This window comes from Petromyzon marinus, unplaced genomic scaffold, assembly GCF_048934315.1.
Source record: "Petromyzon marinus isolate PM22_M1 ecotype Great Lakes invasive population unplaced genomic scaffold, UKy_Petmar_22M1.pri1.0 PM_G_Scaffold_24, whole genome shotgun sequence".
Classification (NCBI taxonomy): Eukaryota; Metazoa; Chordata; class Hyperoartia; order Petromyzontiformes; family Petromyzontidae; genus Petromyzon; species Petromyzon marinus.
In genome coordinates, this window is record NW_027422806.1 from 2,381,313 (window position 1) to 2,406,837 (window position 25,525).

The following is a 25,525-nucleotide window of genomic DNA, read 5'->3' on the forward strand; positions in this document are numbered from 1 at the left end:
CTACCGGGGTCCCTCTACCAGGGTCCCCGCTAGTCTGAGGCGCTAGTCTGAGGCGCTAGTCTGAGGCGCCAGTCTGAGGCGCTAGTCTGAGGCGCTAGTCTGAGGCGCCAGTCTGAGGCGCTAGTCTGAGGCGCTAGTCTGAGGTGCTAGTCTGAGGCACCAGTCTGAGGCGCTAGTCTGAGGCACTAGTCTGAGGCACTAGTCTGAGGCGCTAGTCTGAGGCGCTAGTCTGAGGCGCCAGTCTGAGGTGCTAGTCTGAGGCGCCAGTCTGAGGCGCTAGTCTGAGGCGCTAGTCTGAGGTGCTAGTCTGAGGCGCTAGTCTGAGGTACTAGTCTGAGGCGCTAGTCTGAGGTGCTAGTCTGAGGCGGTGCCCTCGTGAGGGCCGCTCCTGCGGCTGCGCTTGCTGGGAATCTCCTCCTGGCTGCAGCCCTGGAAAGGGAGGGGGTGGGGAGTTACCCACACACAGAGACCCATAGACTCACCACACATAGAGACCCATAGACTCACCACACACAGAGACCCATAGACTCACCACACACAGAGACCCATAGACTCACCACACACAGAGACCCATAGACTCACCACACACAGAGACCCATAGACTCACCACACAGAGACCCATAGACTCACCACACACAGAGACCCATAGACTCACCACACATAGAGACCCATATACTCACCACACACAGATACCCATAGACTCACCACACACAGAGACCCATAGACTCACCATACACAGAGACCCATAGACTCACCACACACACAGACCCACAGACTCACCACACACAGAGACTCATAGACTCACCACACACAGAGACCCATAGACTCACCACACACAGAGACCCATAGACTCACCACACACAGAGACCCATAGATTCACCACACACAGAGACTCATAGACTCACCACACACAGAGACCCATAGACTCACCACACACAGAGACCCATAGACTCACCACACACAGAGACCCATAGACTCACCACACACAGAGTCACAGCATTACCGTCCGACACCAATGAGGTAGGGGATCGTTTCGCTGGACAGACAAACACACGCACACTTACACACAAACACACATACACACAAACACACGTACACACACACGTACACATCCACACACACACGCACACACACACGTACACACAAACACACACACATACACACAAACACACATACACACACAAACACATATACACACACACACACGTACACACACAAACACGCACACATACACACAAACACACATAAACACATATACACACACACGTACACACACAAACACGCACACATACACACAAACACACACACGTACACACATACACACAAACACACGTACACGCACACACACACGCACACGCACGCACACGTACACACGTACACACACACAAACACGCACACATACACACAAACACACACACACGCACACAAATACACATACACACAAACACACGTACACACGCACACACATACACACGTACACACACACACACCACGCATCGTGACGGTGCCCTCACCAGGTCAGCCAGCAGTGGAGTGAACTTCCCACTGCTGCTGTTGCCGCTGCTGCTGCTGTTGTTGTTGCTGCTGCTGCTGTTGTTGCTGGGTAGCTCCTCGGTGCCCGGCCCTCGTAGAACCTCGGTTCCACTCCTGGCCAGGGCTGACGCACGGACAGCGCCACCACCACCACCACCACCAGCGACCATTCCTCCTCCGCCGGCAACGAGCTCGGCGCCGGCGGCGCCGTCGGCACCGAGCCGGGGCGCCGGCGACGCCGCCGACGGGCACAGCCGCGCCACCACGGCGCTCACGTTGTCGGCCTTGGTGCCGAGCCGGTGCCAGCGGGACAGCGCCTCCGCCACCAGCGCCTGCGCCAGCGTCAGGTCTACACCGCTGCTGCTGCTGCTCTTGCTGCTGCTGGCACCACCGGCACAACAACCAGCACCACCAGCAGCACAACCACCGGCACAACCACCGGCAGCACCACCAGCACAACCACCGGAACCACCAGCAGCACAACCACCGGCAGCACCACCAGCACAACCACCGGCACCACCACCAGCACAACCACCGGCACCACCAGCAGCACAACCACCGGCACCACCGCCGCTGGCCTGCAGGATGAGACGTGTAAGTGCATGTAGACGTGTGTGTGTGTATGTATATAGTGTGTGTGCGTAGACGTGTGTGTGCGTAGACGTGTGTGTGTAGACGTGTGTGTATATGTAGACGTGTGTGTGTAGACATAGTGTGTGTGTGTGCATGTAGACGTGTGTGTGTGTATGTAGACGTGTGTGTGTGTGTATGTAGACGTGTGTGTGTGTATGTAGACGTGTGTGTGTGTGTGTATATTGTGTGTGTATGTAGACGTGTGTGTATGTAGACGTGTGTGTATATGTGTGTGTGTGTATGTAGACGTGTGTGTGTGTATGTAGACGTGTGTGTGTGTGTAGACGTGTTTGTGTGTATGTAGACGTGTGTGTGTGTATGTAGACGTGTGTGTGTGTAGACGTGTGTGTGTGTGTATGTAGACGTGTGTGTGTGTATGTAGACGTGTGTGTGTATATGTGTGTGTGTGTGTATGTAGACGTGTGTGTGTATGCAGACGTGTGTGTGTGTATGTAGACGTGTGTGTGCATGTAGACGTGTGTGTGTGTGTAGACGTGTGTGTGTGTATAGTGTGTGTATGTATAGTGTGTGTGTGTGCATGTAGACGTGTGTGTGTGTAGACGTGTGTGTGTGTGTATGTAGACGTGTGTGTGTGTATGTAGACGTGTGTGTGTGTGTGTAGACGTGTGTGTGTATATATACGTGTGTGTGTGTGTGTATGTAGACGTGTGTGTATGTAGACGTGTGTGTGTGTATGTAGACGTGTGTATATGTGTGTGTGTATGCAGACGTGTGTGCGTGTATGTAGACGTGTGTGTGTGTGTAGACGTGTGTGTGTGTGTGTAGACGTGTGTGTGTGTATGTAGACGTGTGTGTGTGTGTATGTAGACATGTGTGTGTGTGTATATAGTGTGTGTGTGTATGTAGACGTGTGTGTGTATGTAAACGTGTGTGTGTGTATGTAGACGTGTGTGTGTGTATGTAGACGTGTGTGTGTATGTAGACGTGTGTGTGTGTATGTAGACGTGTGTGTGTGTATGTAGACGTGTGTGTGTGTATGTTGACGTGTGTGTGTATGTAGACGTGTGTGTGTGTATGTAGACGTGTGTGTGTATATGTGTGTGTGTGTCTGGACCACTGGACGGGTTCCGCAGGATTGGAAGTATGCCCTGGTGGTCCCCCTTTTTAAGAAGGGGGACCGCACAGACTGTAACAACTACAGGGGCATCTCACTCCTCAGTGTGCCGGGAAAGGTCCTGGCAAGGATTATTCAACATCGCCTTGCCAGGCACGCTGAGGAGAGGCTTGCGGAACCCCAATGCGGTTTCAGGAAAGGGCGGTCCTGCGCAGATGCCATTTTTCTGTCCGTCTGCTACAGCAGAGGTGTAGGGAATTCCAACAAGACCTACATCTCTGCTTTATTGACCTGGTCAAGGCCTATGATACCATCAGTAGGCCTGGGCTCTGGGTCGTTCTTCGTGCTTTTGGAGTACCTGACCCTCTGCTCACGATCATTAAGGACCTTCATGATAGTGAGCGGGCCCGGGTAAAACTACGTGGCCGGGAGTCAGAGCCATTCCCTGCACACCTTGGGGTACGGCAGGGATGTCCTCTGGCTCCCACATTATTTAACATATATTTTGACCACGTAGTTCGTGAAGCCTTCAATAGCTTTACCGGGGGAATCTCCATATGGTACAGATATAATGGGAGGCTAATCGATGCCCGGGTGCGGTCAAGGGATGGCTCCCTATTGCTCAACCACGTTATGTATGCTGATGATTTGGTAATAGCTGCTCAGTCAGAGGAGGAGTTGGAGACGCTGCTGCTGAGACTGGAGCGTGCCACTAAGAGGTGGGGCCTTACCATCAGCCCCACCAAAACTAAGCACCTGCCTGGGTATTTTGTACCATCGGACACTCCACCCCCACAACTCCCAATCGGTGATGGGGCAGTTGTGGAGAGAGTGGAGAGTTTCCCATACCTGGGCAGTGTGCTTATGACTGGCTCCAGTTTAACAGCAGAGGTCTCACTCCGAATCAGTCGAGCGGCAATATCTTTTCATCGGTTGCGTAACGCTGTGTGGAAGCTACATGGTCTCTCGCTCCGCACTAAGCTTCAGGTCTTCTCGGCCACGGTCATTCCCTCCCTTCTCTCGCCGGTTGGAAACATTTAGGCTGGCCTGCCTACGATCCATCCTGGGTTTAACCAGACTGGATTGTGTGAGGTGCTCACAAATCCTTGAAAGATCTGGGCAGGGTCCCATCGGTGAGCTCCTCCGGCAGGCAAGGCTGCGATGGCTGGGTCATGTAGCCCGCATGCCCAGCCACCGCATGCCGAAACAGCTTTTGTTTGGCCAGATTGAGCGGGCTAAGCGGGCGCGGCACGGGCTAGAGAAGAGATGGAGTGATGTGGTACAGGAGGACGTGGAGCTGAGTGGACTTGCCGATGACTGGTACCAGCGGTGTCAAGATCGGCCTCTGTGGAGGAGGCTCGTGAAGGATGCTACTGGGCAGTTGGAGGCAGTCGCCCTCCAACAACAACGGAGGGCGGAGGAGCGACGCTCAGAACAACGAGCGGAGCGCCGGGTGGCTAAAGCACAGCAGGTTGGCACAGTAGGGGGCACAGGTGGTGCATCAGCCAGTCATCTCAGTCAGTCGACCTGTGGCACCTGGGTCTGCCCCGTGACCTCCTGCCAGCGGGCGTTCGACACTTCACGTGGCCTCAGGGTGCACATAGCGTGGCACAAGCGTCGTGGTGACGTCACCGCCACTTAGTGGCGAATGGCGGTTGTTGTTGTGTGTATGTAGACGTGTGTGTGTGTGTAGACGTGTGTGTATGTAGACGTGTGTGTGTATGTAGACGTGTGTGTGTATGTAGACGTGTGTGCGTGTATGTAGACGTGTGTGAGTGTATGTAGACGTGTGTGTGTGTATAGTGTGTGTGTAAACGTGTGTGTGTGTATGTAGACGTGTGTGTATGTAGACGTGTGTGTGTGTATGTAGACGTGTGTGTGTGTATGTAGACGTGTGTGTGTGTGTATGTAGACGTGTGTGTGTGTGTATGTAGACGTGTGTGTGTGTGTGTATGTAGACGTGTGTGTGTGTATGTATGTAGACGTGTGTGTGTGTATGTAGACGTTTGTGTGTATGTAGACGTGTGTGTGTGTATGTATGTAGACGTGTGTGTGTGTATGTAGACGTTTGTGTGTATGTAGACGTGTGTGTGTGTGTGTATGTAGACGTGCCCGTGCTCGCTGCTGCTGCTGTGCGTCCGCACGATGACAGAGCGCCACGGCCTCTGTGGGCGTGAGGACATCCCAGACTCCGTCGGTGGCCAGCACCAGGTAGCGGTGGTGCCCTGGGTCCAGCCTGTAGGCGCTGACGTCCGGCTCGGGGGAGACCACAAACTGGGCGCTCGCAAAGTCGTAGCTCCAGAGGTCCCCTGTGGGATATCGCCAACACACACACACACACGTACACACGTACACACACACACGTACCACACACACACACGTACACACACACACGTACTCACACACGTACACACTCACACACGTACACACTCACACACACGTACACACACACGTACACACACACACACGTACACACACACGTACACACACACACGTACACACTCACACACGTACACACTCACACACGTACACACACACACACGTACACACACGTACACACACACGTACACACACACACGTACACACACACACGTACACACACACGTACACACACACACACGTACACACACACACGTACACACACACACGTACACACGTACACACACACACACGTACACACGTACGCACACACGTACACACACACACGTACACACACACATGTACACACACACACGTACACACACACTTACACACGTACACACACACACACGTACACACACGTACACACACATACACACACACACACGTACACACACACACGGACACGTACACACACGGACACACGTACACACACACGTACACACGCACACACGTACACACACATGTACACACACACGTACACACACGTACACACACACGTACACACACGTACACACACACGTACACACACACACACGTACACACACACACGTACACACGCGTACACACACTCGTAAACACACACGTAAACACACCTACGCGTACACACACATATACATGAACACACGTTTCACAACAACCGCCATTCGCCACTAGGTGGCGATGACATAACCAGGGCGCCTGTGCCAGGCTACGTGCACTTTTAACGCCAGATGAAGTGTCGAATGCCCGCTGGCAGGAGGTCGCCAGGAGGTGCCACGGGTGTGTATAGGTGTGTGTGTAGGTGTGTGTGTAGGTGTGTGTAGGTGTGTGTGTAGGTGTGTGTGTAGGTGTGTGTGTGTAGGGGTGTGTGTGTAGGTGTGTGTGTAGGTGTGTGTGTAGGTGTGTGTGTAGGTGTGTGTAGGTGTGTGTAGGTGTGTGTATAGGTGTGTGTGTAGGTGTGTGTAGGTGTGTGTGTAGGTGTGTGTGCCGGACGGGCAACTCTGTCGTGGACAGTGCTGTGGGGGGAGGTCCAATTTTGATTGGCTCCTCCCCTCATGGCATATGTGTCCACCACAGGGGCTAAACGGGGGCTCTGGATGGATGTGAGGGGCTGGTAACCCCTCCACCTTCAATTAATTACCACTAAACCACGAATTAAGAATATATAACTAATAAGCTTGTGCCGGAGGCCCCAGGAGGCCAGGCGTCTATGACGTCTCCTGGCCAAACCCCAATTGGCGGAGCCAGGAGATTGAATATCTACCCTCGGGGCTCCTCCAGAAACAACGAAAAACCACTACGGGTGGCCACGTGGAATGTTCGAACACTCACTGCGGAGGAGAGGCTGCCACTCCTCTGTCGGGAGCTGGACCGGTACCGCCTGGATCTATGTGACATTCAGGAGGTCCGGTGGACCGGCTCTGGCTCCTGCCACTATGAGGGGTGGACAGTCCTCTACTCGGGGCAGCAGACTGCCAAACAACAGGGTGTGGCTCTTCTTTTGAACAAAAGAATAATGGGGCGTGGGAACATGGCGGTGAGGTGTGGGAAGCTGTAAGTCCCAGGCTACTTTGGGCTCGCCTTCCCATCAACTGGAGGCGAGGAATGGTGGTCGTGGTTACTTATGCCCCCACCGAAGATGAACATCCGTGGAGGGATGCAGGCAAAGCCGATGAGTCAGATGCCTTCTATGACCTCCTGTCACAGGTGCTGGCTAAAGTGGCCCCTCGGGATAGAGTCATCATGTTGGGTGACTTAAATGCCCGAGTTGGTCATGATACTGGCACCTGGTCTGGAGTGATTGGAGGGCATGGGCCAGATCAGCTCAATAACAACGGTAGAAGGCTGCTAGATTTTTGTGCAACCCATGGGCTAGTAATTACCAACACGCTGTTCCGGCATCGGCGCATCCACACAACATCATGGATGCATGCCGGGTCCAAGCAAGAACATCTGCTGGACTACATAGTGACGGACCAGCGGATGCTAGCCCATGTCCTTGACACCAGGACCTACCGTGGAGCTGATCTGCCTTCTGACCATCCGACTAGTCATCTGTAAGATGTGCCTGCTATTCTTCAACTCCGGTGGTGGGTGTACACCCAGGACCCCATTCCAACCTAAAGTGGCCTGGTCTCAGTTATCTGATGAAAGTTGCAAGCGAGAATTTCATCATCGCTTGCGGCTGGGATTGGCATCGTCCCCGACTCCTCCTGATGTCGAGGGTAAATGGGCGAGGTTTAAGACTGTGACTCATGCAGCTGCAATGGCTGCTTTGGGTACGCGGTCCAGACCTCCCCAGAGACCCTGGCTGACAGAGGAGGTGTTCAGGATGGTTGAGAAAAAACGACAGGCCCACTGTCATCGGTTACAGAATCCCACGTCAGAGAATGAGGAGGCTTACCGCAGCCTTCGCTCGGAGGTTCGGAGAGCCATGAGGTGCTGCAAGGATGGGTGGTGGTCGCGGGTTGCTGAGGAGATGGAGTCTGCCTCAGTGGCCCGTGATCACAAATCTCTATTTAACTCCATCCAAAAAGTAATTTGCAGCGCAACACCTATTACCATCATTAGGGGAAAAAACGGTGACCCAATCTTCGACCCCCAGGAACAGGTTTGCAGATTTGCTGAGCATTTCTGTGAGGTCCTGGGGGAGGGAAAATCCCTCAGCCGGGAAAATATCGTGGCACAAAGTGAGGATGACCCTGCTGAGGCTGCGGTGCCTCAAATATTGGAAGAAGTCACCCCCTGTGAGTGGCTGGCTGAAGTGCCATCTGTTGAGGAAGTACTGAAGGCGATCCGGAGTCTGAGACCAGGAAAGGCAGCGGGCAGAGATGATCTCCCAAGCGAAATGCTGAGGGAGGACGGCGTTTGTGCACAGACTGCCCTATATGACATCATAACAACAGTCTGGACCACTAAACGGGTTCCGCAGGACTGTAACAACTACAGGGGCATCTCACTCCTCAGTGTGCCGGGAAAGGTCCTGGCAAGGATTATTCAACATCGCCTTGCCAGGCACGCTGAGGAGAGGCTTGCGGAGCCCCAATGCGGTTTCAGGAAAGGGCGGTCCTGCAAAGATGCCATATTTTCTGTCCGTCTGCTACAGCAGAGTTGTAGGGAATTCCAAAAAGACCTACATATCTGCTTTCTTGACCTGGTCAAGGCCTATGATACCATCAGTAGACCTGGGCTCTGGGTTGTTCTTCGTGCTTTTGGAGTACCTGACCCTCTGCTCACGATCATTAAGGACCTTCATGATGGTGAGCGGGCCCGGGTAAAACTACGTGGCCGGGAGTCAGAGCCATTCCCTGTACACCTTGGGGTGCGACAGGGATGTCCTCTGGCTCCCACATTATTTAACATCTATTTTGACCATGTAGTTCGTGAAGCCTTCAATAGCTGTACCGGGGGACTCTCCATATGGTACATATATAATGGTAGGCTGATCGATGCCCGGGTGCGGTCAAGGGATGGCTCCCTATTGCTCAACCACGTCATGTATGCTGATGATTTGGTAATAGCTGCTCATTCAGAGGAGGAGTTGGAGACGCTGCTGCTGAGACTGGAGCGTGCCACTAAGAGGTGGGGCTTTACCATCAGCCCCACCAAAACTAAGCACCTGCCTGGGTATTTTGTACCATCGGACACTCCACCCCCACAACTCCCAATCGGTGATGGGGCAGTTGTGGAGAGAGTGGAGAGTTTCCCATACCTGGGCAGTGTGCTTATGACCGGCTCCAGTTTAACAGCAGAGGTCTCACTCCGAATCAGTCGAGCGGCAATATCTTTTGATTGGTTGCGTAACGCTGTGTGGAAGCTACCTAGTCTGTCGCTCCGCACTAAGCGTCAAGTCTTCTCGGCCACGGTCATTCCCTCCCATCTCTACGCTTGCGAAACGTGGACCCCCCTAATGGAACATCTTCGCCGGTGTGAAACATTTAGGCTGGCCTGCCTACGATCCATCCTGGGTTTAACCAGGCTGGATTGTGTGAGGAGCTCACAAATCCTTGAAAGATCTGGGCAAGGCACCATCGGTGAGCTCTTCCGGCGGGCAAGGCTGTGATGGCTGGGTCATGTAGCCCGCATGCCTAGCCACCGCATGCCGAAACAGCTTTTGTTCGGCCGGATTGAGGGGGCTAAACGAGCGCGGCATGGGCTAGAGAAGAGATAGAGTGATGTGGTACAGGAGGACGTGGAGCTGAGTGGACTTGCCGATTACTGGTACCAGCGGTGTCAAGATCGGCCTCTGTGGAGGAGACTCGTGAAGGATGCTACTGGGCAGTTGGAGGTAGTCGCCCTCCAACAACAACGGAGGGCGGAGGAGCGACGCTCAGAACAACGAGCGGAGCGCCGGGTGGCTAAAGCACAGCAGGTTGGCACAGTAGGGGGCACAGGTGGTGCATCAGCCAGTCATCTCAGTCAGTCGACCCGTGGCACCTGGGTCTGCCCCGTGACCTCCTGCCAGCGGGCGTTCGACACTTCACGTGGCCTCAGGGTGCACATAGCCTGGCACAAGCGTCGTGGTGACGTCACCGCCACTTAGTGGCGAATGGCGGTTGTTGTTGTTGTTGTGTAGGTGTGTGTGTAGCTGTGTGTGTGTGTAGGTGTGTGTGTGTGTGTAGGTGTGTGTGTAGGTGTGTGTGTAGGTGTGTGTGTGTGTACCGAGGGAGCGTGACACGGCCAGGAAGGGGATGTCCTCCGTGGCTGAGCTTTGCTGCCCAGGGCCGCAGTGAGCCACAAGGGGCCTCCTCCAGGCCACACGGCAAGGCCCCCCTGGCTTCCTCATCACCCTGGTGGGCAGACACACAAAGACAAAGATCCCCCGTGTAGCCTTAACAGACTGTACGGGCAAGTGCTGTTAGCGAGCACACACAAAGACAAAGATCCCCCGTGTAGCCTGTAACAGACTGTAGGGGCAAGTGCTGTTAGCGAGCACACACAAAGACAAAGATCCTCTGTGTAGCCTGTAACAGACTGTAGGGGCAAGTGCCGTTAGCGAGCACACACAAAGACAAAGATCCCCCGTGTAGCCTGTAACAGACTGTAGGGGCAAGTGCTGTTAGCGAGCAGCACCTACGAATGCCGGAAAGGTACACGAGGGGGTGGGTGCCCAGCACCACGCCCGGCCGCCTTTGTATCCCTAGTTGCGATGTTTACACACCGCACCAGGTATTCATTTGAGGCTTAGTCGACCTAGGGGAGGCCCTGGACCGGTTCAGATAATCGTGACTGGTGTTGGCTGTGAGCGGGAATCGAACCCGGGTCATCAGGTTCGTAGCACAGCGCGCAAACCACTACACTACTCCTCCCCATACACCCATACACACATACACACACACATACACACACATATATACACACACACAACAACAACCGCCATTCGCCACTAAGTGGCGGTGACGTCACCACGACGCTTGTGCCAGGCTATGTGCACCCTGAGGCCACGTGAAGTCTCGAACGCCCGCGGGCAGGAGGTCACGGGGCAGACCCAGGTGCCACGGGTCGACTGATTGAGACGACTGGCTGATGCACCACCTGTGCCCCCTACTGTGGCAACCTGCTGTGCTTTAGCCACCCGGCGTTCCGCTCATTGTTGTGAGCGTCGCTCCTCCGCCTTCCGTTGTTGTTGGAGGGCGACTGCCTCCAACTGCCCAGAAGCGTCCTTCACAAGCCTCCTCCACAGAGGCCGATCTTGACACCGCTGGCACCAGTCATCGGCAAGTCCACTCAGCTCCACGTCCTCCTGTACCACATCACTCCATCTCTTCTCTAGCCCGTGCCGCGCTCGTTTAGCCCCCTCAATCCGGCCGAACAAAAGCTGTTTTGGCATGCGGTGGCTGGGCATGCGGGCTACATGACCCAGCCATCGCAGCCTTGCCTGCCGGAGGAGCTCACCGATGGTGCCTTGCCCAGATCTTTCAAGGATTTGTGAGCTCCTCACACAATCCAGCCTGGTTAAACCCAGGATGGATCGTAGGCAGGCCAGCCTAAATGTTTCACACCGGCGAAGATGTTCCATTAGGGGGGTCCACGTTTCGCAAGCGTAGAGAAGGGAGGGAATGACCGTGGCCGAGAAGACCTGAAGCTTAGTGTGGAGCGACAGACCAGGTAGCTTCCACACGTTACGCAACTGATGAAAAGATATTGCCGCTCGACTGATTCGGAGTGAGACCTCTGCTGTTAAACTGGAGCCAGTCATAAGCACACTGCCCAGGTATGGGAAACTCTCCACAATCTCCATAACTGCCGCATCACCGATTGGGAGTTGTGGGGGTGGAGTGTCCGATGGTACAAAATACCCAGGCAGGTGCTTAGTTTTGGTGCGGCTGATGGTAAGGCCCCACCTCTTAGTGGCACGCTCCAGTCTCAGCAGCAGCGTCTCCAACTCCTCCTCTGAATGAGCAGCTATTACCAAATCAGCAGACATAACGTGGTTGAGCAATAGGGAGCCATCCCTTGACCGCACCCGGGCATCGATCAGCCTCCCATTATATCTGTACCATATGGAGATTCCCCCGGTACAGCTATTGAAGGCTTCATGAACTACGTGGTCAAAATAGATGTTAAATAATGTGGGAGCCAGAGGACATCCCTGTCGCACCCCAAGGTGTACAGGGAATGGCTCTGACTCCCAGCCACGTAGTTTTACCCGGGCCCGCTCATCATCATGAAGGTCCTTAATGATCTTGAGCAGAGGGTCAGGTACTCCAAAAGCACGAAGAACAACCCAGAGCCCAGGCCTACTGATGGTATCATAGGCCTTGACCAGGTCAAGAAAGCAGAAAAGTAGGTCTTTTTGGAATTCCCTACACCTCTGCTGTAGCAGACGGACAGAAAATATGGCATCTGTGCAGGACCGCCCTTTCCTGAAACCGCATTGGGGCTCCGCAAGCCACTCCTCAGCGTGCCTGGCAAGGCGATGTTGAATAATCCTTGCCAGGACCTTTCCCGGCACACTGAGGAGTGAGATGCCTCGTTAGTTGTTACAGTCTGTGCGGTCCCCCTTCTTAAAAAGGGGGACCACCAGGGCATCCTTCCAATCCTGCGGAACCCGTCCAGTGGTCCAGACTGTTGTTATGATGTCATATAGGGCAGTCTGTGCACAAACGCCGCCCTCCCTCAGCATTTCGCTTGGGAGATCATCTCTGCCCGCTGCCTTTTCTGATCTCAGACTCCGGATCGCCTTCAGTACTTCCTCAACAGATGGCACCTCAGCCAGCCACTCACAGGGGGTGACTTCTTCCAATATTTGAGGCACCGCAGCCTCAGCAGGGTCATCCTCCCTTTGTGCCACGATGTTTTCCTGGCTGAGGGATTTTCCCTCCCCCAAGACCTCACAGAAATGCTCAGCAAATCTGTAAACCTGTTCCTGGGGGTCGGAGATTGGATCATTGTTTTTTCCCCTAATGATGGTAATAGGTGTGGCGCTGCAGGTTACTTTTTTGATGGAGTTAAATAGAGATTTGTGATCACGGGCCACTGAGGCAGACTCCATCTCCTCAGCAACCCGCGACCACCACCCATCCTTGCAGCGCCTCACGGCTCTCCGAACTTCCGAGCGAAGGCTGCGGTAAGCCTCCTCATTCTCTGACGTGGGATTCTGTAGCCGATGACAGTGGGCCTGTCGCTTTTTCTCAACCATCCTGAACACCTCCTCTGTCAGCCAGGGTCTCTGGGGAGGTCTGGACCGCGTACCCAAAGCAGCCATTGCAGCTACATGAGCCACAGTCCTAAACCTCGCCCATTTACCCTCGACATCAGGAGGAGTCGGGGACGATGCCAATCCCAGCCGCAAGCGATGATGAAATTCTCGCTTGCAACTTTCATCAAATAACTGAGACCAGGCCACTTTAGGTTGTAATGGGGTCCTGGGTGTACACCCACCACCAGAGTGGAAGAATGGCAGGCGCATCTTACAGATGACTAGTCGATGGTCAGAGGGCAGATCAGCTCCATGGTAGGTCCTGGTGTCAAGGACATGGGCTCGCATCCGCTGGTCCGTCACTAGGTAGTCCAGCAGATGTTCTTGCTTGGACCCGGCATGCATCCATGATGTTGTGTGGATGCGCCGATGCTGGAACAGCGTGTTGGAAATTACAAGCCCATGGGCTGCACAAAAATCTAGTAGCCTCCTACCGTTGTTATTGAGCTGATCTGGCCCATGCTCTCCAATCACTCCAGACCAGGTGCCAGTATCATGACCAACTCGGGCATTGAAGTCACCCAACATGATGACTCTATCCCGAGGGCCCACTTTAGCCAGCACCTGTGACAGGTCATAGAAGGCATCTGACTCATCGGCTTTGCCTGCATCCCTCCACGGATGTTCATCTTCGGTGGGGGCATAAGTAACCACGACCACCATTCCTCGCCTCCGGTTGATGGGAAGGCGAGCCCAAAGTAGCCTGGGACTTACAGCTTCTCACACCTCACCGCCACGCTCCCACGCCCCCTTCATTATTTTGTTCAAAAGAAGAGCCACACCCTGTTGTTTAGCAGTCTGCTGCCCCGAGTATAGGACTGTCCACCCCTCATGGTGGCAGGAGCCAGAGCCGGTCCACCGGATCTCCTGAATGCCACATAGATCCAGGCGGTACCGGTCCAGCTCCCGACAGAGGAGTGGCAGCCTCTCCTCCGCAGTGAGCGTTCGAACATTCCACGTGGCCACCCGTAGTGGTTTTTCGTTGTTTCTGGAGGAGCCCCGAGGGTAGATATTCAATCTCCTGGCTCCACATACACACAACAACAACAACAACCGCCATTCGCCACTAAGTGGCGGTGACGTCACCACGACGCTTGTGCCAGGCTATGTGCACCCTGAGGCCACGTGAAGTGTCGAACGCCCGCTGGCAGGAGGTCACGGGGCAGACCCAGGTGCCACGGGTCGACTGACTGAGATGACTGGCTGATGCACCACCTGTGCCCCCTACTGTGCCAACCTGCTGTGCTTTAGCCACCCGGCGCTCCGCTCGTTGTTCTGAGCGTCGCTCCTCCGCCCTCCGTTGTTGTTGGAGGGCGACTGCCTCCAACTGCCCAGTAGCATCCTTCACGAGCCTCCTCCACAGAGGCCGATCTTGACACCGCTGGTACCAGTCATCGGCAAGTCCACTCAGCTCCACGTCCTCCTGTACCACATCACTCCATCTCTTCTCTAGCCCGTGCCGTGCCCACTTAGCCCCCTCAATCCGGCTGAACAAAAGCTGTTTCGGCATGCGTTGGCTGGGCATGCGGGCTACATGACCCAGCCATCGCAGCCTTGCCCGCCGGAGGAGCTCACCGATGGGACCTTGCCCAGATCTTTCAAGGATTTGTGAGCTCCTCACACAATCCAGTCTGGTTAAACCCAGGATGGATCGTAGGCAGGCCAGCCTAAATGTTTCTAACCGGCGAATATGTTTCATTAGGGGGGTCCACGTTTCGCAAGCGTAGAGAAGGGAGGGAATGACCGTGGCCGAGAAGACCTGAAGCTTAGTGTGGAGCGACAGACCAGGTAGCTTCCACACGTTACGCAACTGATGAAAAGATATTGCCGCTCGACTGATTCGGAGTGAGACCTCTGCTGTTAAACTGGAGCCAGTCATAAGCACACTGCCCAGGTATGGGAAACTCTCCACTCTCTCCACAACTGCCCCATCACCAATTGGGAGTTGTGGGGGTGGAGTGTCCGATGGTACAAAATACCCAGGCAGGTGCTTAGTTTTGGTGGGGCTGATGGTAAGGCCCCACCTCTTAGTGGCACGCTCCAGTCTCAGCAGCAGCGTCTCCAATTCCTCCTCTGAATGAGCAGCTATTACCAAATCATCAGCATACATAACGTGGTTGAGCAATAGGGAGCCATCCTTTGACTGCACCCGGGCATCGATCAGCCTCCCATTATATCTGTACCATATGAAGATTCCCCCGGTACAGCTACTGAAGGCTTCACGAACTACGCGGTCAAAATAGATGTTAAATAATGTGGGAGCCAGAGGACATCCCTGTCGCACCCCAAGGTGTACAGGGAATGGCTCTGACTCCCGGCCACGTAGTTTTACCCGGGCCCGCTCACCATCATGAAGGTCCTTAATGATCGTGAGCAGAGGGTCAGGTACTCCAAAAGCACGAAGAACGACCCAGAGCCCAGGCCTACTGATGGTATCATAACAACAACAACAACAACAACCGCCATTCGCCACTAAGTGGCGGTGACGTCACCACGACGCTTGTGCCAGGCTATGTGCACCCTGAGGCCACGTGAAGTGTCGAACGCCCGCTGGCAGGAGGTCACGGGGCAGACCCAGGTGCCACGGGTCGACTGACTGAGATGACTGGCTGATGCACCACCTGTGCCCCCTACTGTGCCAACCTGCTGTGCTTTAGCCACCCGGCGCTCCGCTCGCTGTTGTGAGCGTCGCTCCTCCGCCCTCCGTTGTTGTTGGAGGGCGACTGCCTCCAACTGCCCAGTAGCATCCTTCACGAGCCTCCTCCACAGAGGCCGATCTTGACACCGCTGGTACCAGTCATCGGCAAGTCCACTCAGCTCCACGTCCTCCTGTACCACATCACTCCATCTCTTCTCTAGCCCGTGCCGCGCCCGCTTAGCCCCCTCAATCCGGCCAAACAAAAGCTGTTTCGGCATGCGGTGGCTGGGCATGCGGGCTACATGACCCAGCCATCGCAGCCTTGCCTGCCGGAGGAGCTCACCGATGGGACCCTGCCCAGATCTTTCAAGGATTTGTGAGCTCCTCACACAATCCAGTCTGGTTAAACCCAGGATGGATCGTAGGCAGGTCAGCCTAAATGTTTCTAACCGGCGAAGATGTTCCATTAGGGGGGTCCACGTTTCGCAAGCGTAGAGAAGGGAGGGAATGACCGTGGCCGAGAAGACCTGAAGCTTAGTGCGGAGCGACAGACCAGGTAGCTTCCACACAGCGTTACGCAACCGATGAAAAGATATTGCCGCTCGACTGATTCGGAGTGAGACCTCTGCTGTTAAACTGGAGCCAGTCATAAGCACACTGCCCAGGTATGGGAAACTCTCCACTCTCTCCACAACTGCCCCATCACCGATTGGGAGTTGTGGGGGTGGAGTGTCCGATGGTACAAAATACCCAGGCAGGTGCTTAGTTTTGGTGGGGCTGATGGTAAGGCCCCACCTCTTAGTGGCACGCTCCAGTCTCAGCAGCAGCGTCTCCAACTCCTCCTCTGACTGAGCAGCTATTACCAAGTCATCAGCATACATAACGTGGTTGAGCAATAGGGAGCCATCCCTTGACCGCACCCGGGCATCGATTAGCCTCCCATTATATCTGTACCATATGGAGATTCCCCCGGTACAGCTATTGAAGGCTTCACGAACTACGTGGTCAAAATAGATGTTAAATAATGTGGGAGCCAGAGGACATCCCTGTCGCACCCCAAGGTGTACAGGGAATGGCTCTGACTCCCGGCCACGTAGTTTTACCCGGGCCCGCTCACCATCATGAAGGTCCTTAATGATCGTGAGCAGAGGGTCAGGTACTCCAAAAGCACGAAGAACGACCCAGAGCCCAGGCCTACTGATGGTATCATAGGCCTTGACCAGGTCAATAAAGCAGAGATGTAGGTCTTGTTGGAATTCCCTACACCTCTGCTGTAGCAGACGGACAGAAAATATGGCATCTGTGCAGGACCGCCCTTTCCTGAAACCGCATTGGGGCTCCGCAAGCCTCTCCTCAGCGTGCCTGGCAAGGCGATGCTGAATAATCCTTGCCAGGACCTTTCCCGGCACACTGAGGAGTGAGATGCCCCTGTAGTTGTTACAGTCTGTGCGGTCCCCCTTCTTAAAAAGGGGGACCACCAGGGCATCCTTCCAATCCTGCGGAACCCGTCCAGTGGTCCAGACTGTTGTTATGATGTCATATAGGGCAGTCTGTGCACAAACGCCACCCTCCCTCAGCATTTCGCTTGGGAGATCATCTCTGCCCGCTGCCTTTCCTGGTCTCAGACTCCGGATCACCTTCAATACTTCCTCAGCAGATGGCACCTCAGCCAGCCACTCACAGGGGGTGACTTCATCCAATATTTGAGGCACCGCAGCCTCAGCAGGGTCATCCTCACCCTGTGCCACGATGTTTTCCTGGCTGTGGGATTTTCCCTCCCCCAGGACCTCACAGAAATGCTCAGCAAATCTGCGAACCTGTTCCTGGGGGTCGGAAATTGGATCACCGTTTTTTCCCCTAATGATGGTAATAGGTGTGGCGCTGCAGGTTACTCTTTTGATGGAGTTAAATAGCGATTTGTGATCACGGGCCACTGAGGCAGACTCCATCTCCTCAGCAACCCGCGACCACCACCCATCCTTGCAGCGCCTCACGGCTCTCCGAACCTCCGAGCGAAGGCTGCGGTAAGCCTCCTCATTCTCTGACGTGGGATTCTGTAGCCGATGACAGTGGGCCTGTCGCTTTTTCTCAACCATCCTGAACAACTCCTCTGTCATCCAGGGTGTCTGGGGAGGTCTGGACCGCGTACCCAAAGCAGCCAATGCAGCTGCATGAGTCACAGTCCTAAACCTCGCCCATTTACCCTCGACATCAGGAGGAGTCGGGGACGATGCCAATCCCAGCCGCAAGCGATGATGAAATTCTCGCTTGCAACTTTCATCAGATAACTGAGACCAGGCCACTTTAGGTTGGAATGGGGTCCTGGGTGTACACCCACCACCGGAGTGGAAGAATGGCAGGCGCATCTTACAGATGACTAGTCGATGGTCAGAGGGCAGATCAGCTCCACGGTAGGTCCTGGTGTCAAGGACATGGGCTCGCATTCGCTGGTCCGTCACTATGTAGTCCAGCAGATGTTCTTGCTTGGACCCGGCATGCATCCATGATGTTGTGTGGATGCGCCGATGCCGGAACAGCGTGTTGGTAATTACAAGCCCATGGGCTGCACAAAAATCTAGCAGCCTCCTACCGTTGTTATTGAGCTGATCTGGCCCATGCCCTCCAATCACTCCAGACCAGGTGCCAGTATCATGACCAACTCGGGCATTGAAGTCACCCAACATGATGACTCTATCCCGAGGGGCCACTTTAGCCAGCACCTGTGACAGGAGGTCATAGAAGGCATCTGACTCATCGGCTTTGCCTGCATCCCTCCACGGATGTTCATCTTCGGTGGGGGCATAAGTAACCACGACCACCATTCCTCGCCTCCGGTTGATGGGAAGGCGAGCCCAAAGTAGCCTGGGGCTTACAGCTTCCCACACCTCACCGCCACGCTCCCACGCCCCCTTCATTCTTTTATTCAAAAGAAGACCCACACCCTGTTGTTTGGCAGTCTGCTGCCCCGAGTAGAGGACTGTCCACCCCTCATGGTGGCAGGAGCCAGAGCCGGTCCACCGGACCTCCTGAATGCCGCATAGATCCAGGCGGTACCGGTCCAGCTCCCGACAGAGGAGTGGTAGCCTCTCCTCTGCAGTGAGCGTTCGAACATTCCACGTGGCCACCCGTAGTGGCTTTTCGTTGTTTCTGGAGTAGCCCCGAGGGTAGGTATTCAATCTCCTGGCTCCGCCAATTGGGGTTTGGCCAGGAGACGTCATAGACGCCTGGCCCCCCGGGGCCTCCGGCACAAGCTTAGTTGTTACATATTTCACTTTAATTCGTGGTTTTGTGGTAATTAATTGAAGGTGGAGGGGTTACCAGCCCCTCGCACCCGTCCAGAGCCCCCGTTTAGCCCCTGTGGTGGACACATATGCCATGAGGGGAGGAGCCAATCAAAATTGGAACTCCCCCCACAGCACTGTCCACGACAGAGTTGCCCGTCCGGCACCGCGAGGAGGTAGGGGGTTGTTTTGCCGGATGGTATCATAGGCACACACACACATACACACGAATGTCTTACCGCCCGCCCAGCCTCTCGATGCGTTCCCTCTCCACTGGATCCTTCGGCTTGTGGTCGCGCGTCAACGCCACGGCAAGTAGCGGCACCACCTCGTCCACCACCTCGTCCACCACCTCCTCCTCCACCTCGTCCACCTCCTCATCCACCACCTCGTCCACCTCCTCCACCACCTCGTCCACCTCCACCACCTTGTCCACCTCCTTGTCCACCACCACCTCCTTGTCCACCTCCTCCTCTTCCATCTCGTCCACCACCTCGTCCACCTCCTCCTCCACCTCGTCCACCACCTCCTCCTTGTCCACCTCCTGCCGGGGCGGTGGTGGTGGTGGTTGTGACAGTGGTGGCCGTGGTGGTGGCGGTGGTTGTGACAGTGGTGGTGGTGGTTGTGACAGTGGTGGTGGTTGTGACAGTGGTGGTGGTGGTTGTGACAGTGGTGGCCGTGGCGGTGGTTGTAGTGGTGGTGGTTGTGACAGTGGTGGCCGTGGTGGTGGCGGTGGTTGTGACAGTGGTGGTGGTGGTTGTGACAGCGGTGGTGGTGGTGGTTGTGACAGTGGTGGTGGTGGTTGTGACAGTGGTGGCGGTGGTGATGGTGGTTGTGACAGTGGTGGTGGTTGTGACAGTGGTGGTGGTGGTTGTGACAGAGGTGGTGGCCGTGGTGGTGGTGGTGGTTGTGACAGTGGTGGTGGCCGTGGTGGTGGTGGTTGTGACAGTGGTGGCCGTGGTGGTGGTGGTTGTGACAGTGGTGGTGGCCGTGGTGGTGGTGGTTGTGACAGTGGTGGCGGCCGTGGTGGTGGTGGTGGTTGTGACAGTGGTGGTGGTTGTGACAGTGGTGGTTGTGACAGTGGTGGTTGTGACAGTGGTGGTGGCCGTGGTGGTGGTGGTTGTGACAGTGGTGGTGGTTGTGACAGGGGTGGTGGTGGTTGTGAGAGTGGTGGTGGTGGTTGTGACAGTGGTGGTGGCCGTGGTGGTGGTGGTTGTGACAGTGGTGGTGGTGGTGGTGGTTGTGACAGTGGTGGCCGTGGTGGTGGTGGTGGTTGTGACAGTGGTGGTGGTTGTGACAGTGGTGGTGGTGGTTGTGACAGTGGTGGTGGTGGTTGTGGTGGTTGTGACAGTGGTGGTTGTGGTTGTAGTTGTGGTGGTTGTGACAGTGGCGGTGGTTGCAGTGTTGCCACGGCTTGGCCGATGGGCGCTATGAAGTCCGCCACAACTTGGCCATGCGTAGGTGGGGTTCCGTCCCAGGCTAGGTGGGCCTTCACAGAAGGGGGGCCCATGTCCGAAGGGGGGTCCGCTGAATAAATGGGGCGCAAGGAAGAAGGGGGGTCCGCTGAATAAATGGGTCGCAGTGAGGAAGGGGGGGCCAATGAATAGACGGGGTGCATTGAAGGGGGGGGGGTCCGTCGGCGGGGGTGCCCCCCCCCCGGGGGTGCCGCTGGGCGATGACGGCTCGCGAGTCTCCCACGTGGGCGACGTAGAGCTCGTCACCGCCCCTGATGAGGCAGCAGCAAGCCGTGGTGCCTGCGGTGCTGGGATGGCCCTGCGGTGTGCGCGGCCAGTTAACTGTAGGGGGGGGGGGGTTAGACAGAGGTGTGGGTGAGTGACTGAGTGGGTGGGTAGGTGGGTGATTGAGTAACTGTGTGAGTGGGTGGGTGAGTAATTGAGTGGGTGGGTGAGTGACTGAGTGGGTGAGTGACTGTGTGAGTGGGTGGGTGGGTGAGTGACTGAGTAGGTGGGTGAGTGACTGAGTGGGTTAGTGACTGAGTGGGTGGGTGAGTGATTGAGTGGGTGGGTGGGTGAGTGACTGTGTGAGTGGGTGGGTGGGTGAGTGATTGAGTGGGTGGGTGAGTGACTGAGTGGGTTAGTGACTGTGTGGGTGGGTGGGTGGGTGAGTGAGTGACTGAGTGGGTGAGTGACTGTGTGAGTGAGTGGGTGGGTGAGTGATTGAGTGGGTGGGTGAATTAGTGGGTGAGTGACTGTGTGAGTGGGTGGGTGGATGGGTGAGTGACTGAGTGGGTGGGTGAGTGACTGAGTGGGTGAGTGACTGTGTGGGTGGGTGAGTGACTGAGTGGGTGAGTGACTATGTGAGTGGGTGGGTGGGTGAGTGATTGAGTGGGTGGGTGAGTGACTGTGTGGGTGGATTAGTGACTGAGTGGGTGAGTGACTGTGTGGGTGGGTGAGTGACTGTGTGAGTGGGTGGGTGAGTGACTGTGTGGGTGGGTTAGTGACTGAGTGGGTGAGTGACTGTGTGAGTGGGTGGGTGGGTGAGTGATTGAGTGGGTGGGTGGTGTGCCAAAAAAAACCTCTGGAAGGTAAGATGGACAATTGTTGCTCGGAATTTTATGTTATTAAATTTGTTATAACAAAAATTAAATTGTAAAAGTTTTTTGGTATTTTGAAACGTTTTACAATTTTCAATGTTATTGAACAAAAATATATCAAATATGAAAAATGTTGCGAGAATCTCTTACACATTAGCCATGGGTGAAATAAATTTATTGTGCAACATTCACTGCCATTAATGCAGTGCTACAGTGAAATGCAGCAAAGTGTTTGATGACATTATTTCTGTCAATATTCCCTGCCATTACATTGAGACAAAATAAAATTAGACTCTGATCAATTTATTGGTAACTCTACCACTTCTCTTTGCTCTTCGTTATTTCCTAAGTAACTTCAGACAGCATCAGCCACACTCACGTTTCTTCACTCTCCGCTATCAAGCAGCATCCATCGGAGAAGATCAAATTCATTATGAGACCTCCTTTGCCAGTAACAAGATATAGTAATAGGTTTTACCCTTTTTACTGGCAGAAAAACTGACACCTTTATTCAAGGCATCATGTTTGCAATAACCACAATACAAGCAGTCAAAATGCAAACAAAAGAGACAACTCTGATAATAATATTGGGACTGTCCTTGAATTTGATTGGTCCACACCCGAGACGGCTTTTCTTAGAGCCTTCCCTGATCCACAAATTAAACCAATTTCAATGTTTATTTTGCCTCTATCAGCTACATTTGGCCCCAATCACACAACAAAACGTTGCGCCTTTTGGCGTAATCATCACCTGGTCTAACACCGCAAGTGTGAGACGTCATCATCATCTGGTCTAACACCGCAAGTGTGAGACGTCATCATCACCTGGTCTAACACCGCAAGTGTGAGACGTCATCATCATATGGTCTAACACCGTGTGTGTGACGTCATCACCTGGTCTAACACCGCAAGTGTGAGACGTCATCATCACCTGGTCTAACACCGCAAGTGTGAGACATCATCATCATCTGGTCTAACACCGCAAGCGTGAGACATCATCACCTGGTCTAACACCGCCTGTGTGAGACGTCATCATCACCTGGTCTAACACTGCGTGTGTGAGACGTCATCATCACCTGGTCTAACACCGCAAGTGTGAGACATCATCATCATCTGGTCTAACACTGCGTTTGTGAGACGTCATCATCACCTGGTCTAACACCGCAAGTGTGAGACGTCATCATCACCTGGTCTAACGCCGCAAGTGTGTGACGTCATCATCATCATCTGGTCTAACGCCGCAAGTGTGAGACGTCATCATCATCTGGTCTAACACCGCAAGTGTGAGACGTCATCATCATCATCTGGTCTAACACCGCGTGTGAGACGTCATCATCATCTGGTCTAACACCGCAAGTGTGAGACGTCATCATCATCTGCTTTAACACCGCAAGTGTGAGACGTCATCATCACCTGGTCTAACACCGCAAGTGTGAGACGTCATCATCACCTGGTCTAACACCGCAAGTGTGTGACGTCATCATCACCTGGTCTAACACCGCAAGTGTGAGACGTCATTGTCACCTGGTCTAACACCGCAAGTGTGAGACGTCATCATCACCTGGTCTAACACCGCAAGTGTGAGACGTCATCATCATCTGGTCTAACACCGCAAGTGTGAGACGTCATCATCACCTGGTCTAACACCGCAAGTGTGAGACGTCATCATCATCATCTGGTCTAACACCGCGTGTGAGACGTCATCATCATCTGGTCTAACACCGCAAGTGTGAGACGTCATCATCACCTGGTCTAACACTGCAAGTGTGAGACGTCGTCATCACCTGGTCTAACACAGCGTGTGAGACGTCATCATCATCTGGTCTAACACCGCGTGTGTGAGACGTCATCATCACCTGGTCTAACACCGCAAGTGTGAGACGTCATCATCACCTGGTCTAACACCGCAAGTGTGAGACGTCATCATCATATGGTCTAACACCGTGTGTATGACATCATCACCTGGTCTAACACCGCAAGTGTGAGACGTCATCATCACCTGGTCTAACACCGCAAGTGTGAGACGTCATCATCATCATCTGGTCTAACACCGCAAGCGTGAGACGTCATCATCACCTGGTCTAACACCGCCTGTGTGAGACGTCATCATCACCTGGTCTAACACTGCGTGTGTGAGACGTCATCATCACCTGGTCTAACACCGCAAGTGTGAGACATCATCATCATCTGATCTAACACTGCGTGTGGAGGACGTCATCATCACCTGGTCTAACACCGCAAGTGTGAGACGTCATCATCACCTGGTCTAACACAGCGTGTGAGACGTCATCATCATCTGGTCTAACACCGCGTGTGTGAGACGTCATCATCACCTGGTCTAACACCGCAAGTGTGAGACGTCATCATCACCTGGTCTAACACCGCAAGTGTGAGACATCATCATCATCTGATCTAACACTGCGTGTGGAGGACGTCATCATCACCTGGTCTAACACTGCAAGTGTGAGACGTCGTCATCACCTGGTCTAACACAGCGTGTGAGACGTCATCATCATCTGGTCTAACACCGCGTGTGTGAGACGTCATCATCACCTGGTCTAACACCGCAAGTGTGAGACGTCATCATCACCTGGTCTAACACCGCAAGTGTGAGACGTCATCATCATATGGTCTAACACCGTGTGTATGACATCATCACCTGGTCTAACACCGCAAGTGTGAGACGTCATCATCACCTGGTCTAACACCGCAAGTGTGAGACGTCATCATCATCATCTGGTCTAACACCGCAAGCGTGAGACGTCATCATCACCTGGTCTAACACCGCCTGTGTGAGACGTCATCATCACCTGGTCTAACACTGCGTGTGTGAGACGTCATCATCACCTGGTCTAACACCGCAAGTGTGAGACATCATCATCATCTGATCTAACACTGCGTGTGGAGGACGTCATCATCACCTGGTCTAACACCGCAAGTGTGAGACGTCATCATCACCTGGTCTAACGCCGCAAGTGTGTGACGTCATCATCATCATCTGGTCTAACGCCGCAAGTGTGAGACGTCATCATCATCTGGTCTAACACCGCAAGTGTGAGACGTCATCATCATCATCTGGTCTAACACCACGTGTGAGACGTCATCATCATCTGGTCTAACACCGCAAGTGTGAGACGTCATCATCACCTGGTCTAACACCGCAAGTGTGAGACGTCGTCATCACCTGGTCTAACACAGCGTGTGAGACATCATCATCTGGTCTAACACCGCGTGTGTGAGACGTCATCATCACCTGGTCTAACACCGCAAGTGTGAGACGTCATCATCACCTGGTCTAACACCGCAAGTGTGAGACGTCATCATCACCTGGTCTAACACCGCAAGTGTGAGACGTCATCATCATCTGGTCTAACACCGCATGTGAGACGTCATCATCACCTGGTCTAACACCGCAAGTGTGAGACGTCATCATCATCATCTGGTCTAACACCGCGTGTGAGACGTCATGTGTGAGACGAGGCTCTAAGGGAAGCTGTCTCGGGTGTGGACTTATCAATTCCACCGCCAATGCATTATCAGAGCTGTGTGTTTTGTGTTTGCATTCCGACCGCAGGTATTGTGCTCAATGCACAAACAATGACTCCTTGTACACGAAAAAAATGGTGTCAGTTTTGTTGCCAGATGAAAGGGTTAATTTTTTTTATCATATTGTGCTACAGGCAAACGAGGTTCAAATGGTGGAACAAAA

At 54.1% G+C, this 25,525-nt stretch overlaps 1 protein-coding gene across 1 annotated transcript; it reads right to left on the minus strand.

Moving 5' to 3' along the window:
- Positions 1 to 99: 99 nt before the first annotated feature.
- Positions 100 to 20,159, minus strand: LOC142913319 (uncharacterized). The gene is made up of 6 exons (XM_076060852.1): positions 19,502 to 20,159; positions 10,304 to 10,431; positions 5,326 to 5,550; positions 3,453 to 3,478; positions 1,515 to 2,111; positions 100 to 429 (listed from the first exon to the last, which is right to left on the minus strand). Exons 1-6 carry the CDS (start codon positions 19,741 to 19,743, stop codon positions 355 to 357), a joined length of 1,293 nt encoding a protein of 430 aa, XP_075916967.1. The 5' UTR covers positions 19,744 to 20,159; the 3' UTR covers positions 100 to 354.
- Between the last annotated feature and the right edge of the window lie 5,366 nt (positions 20,160 to 25,525).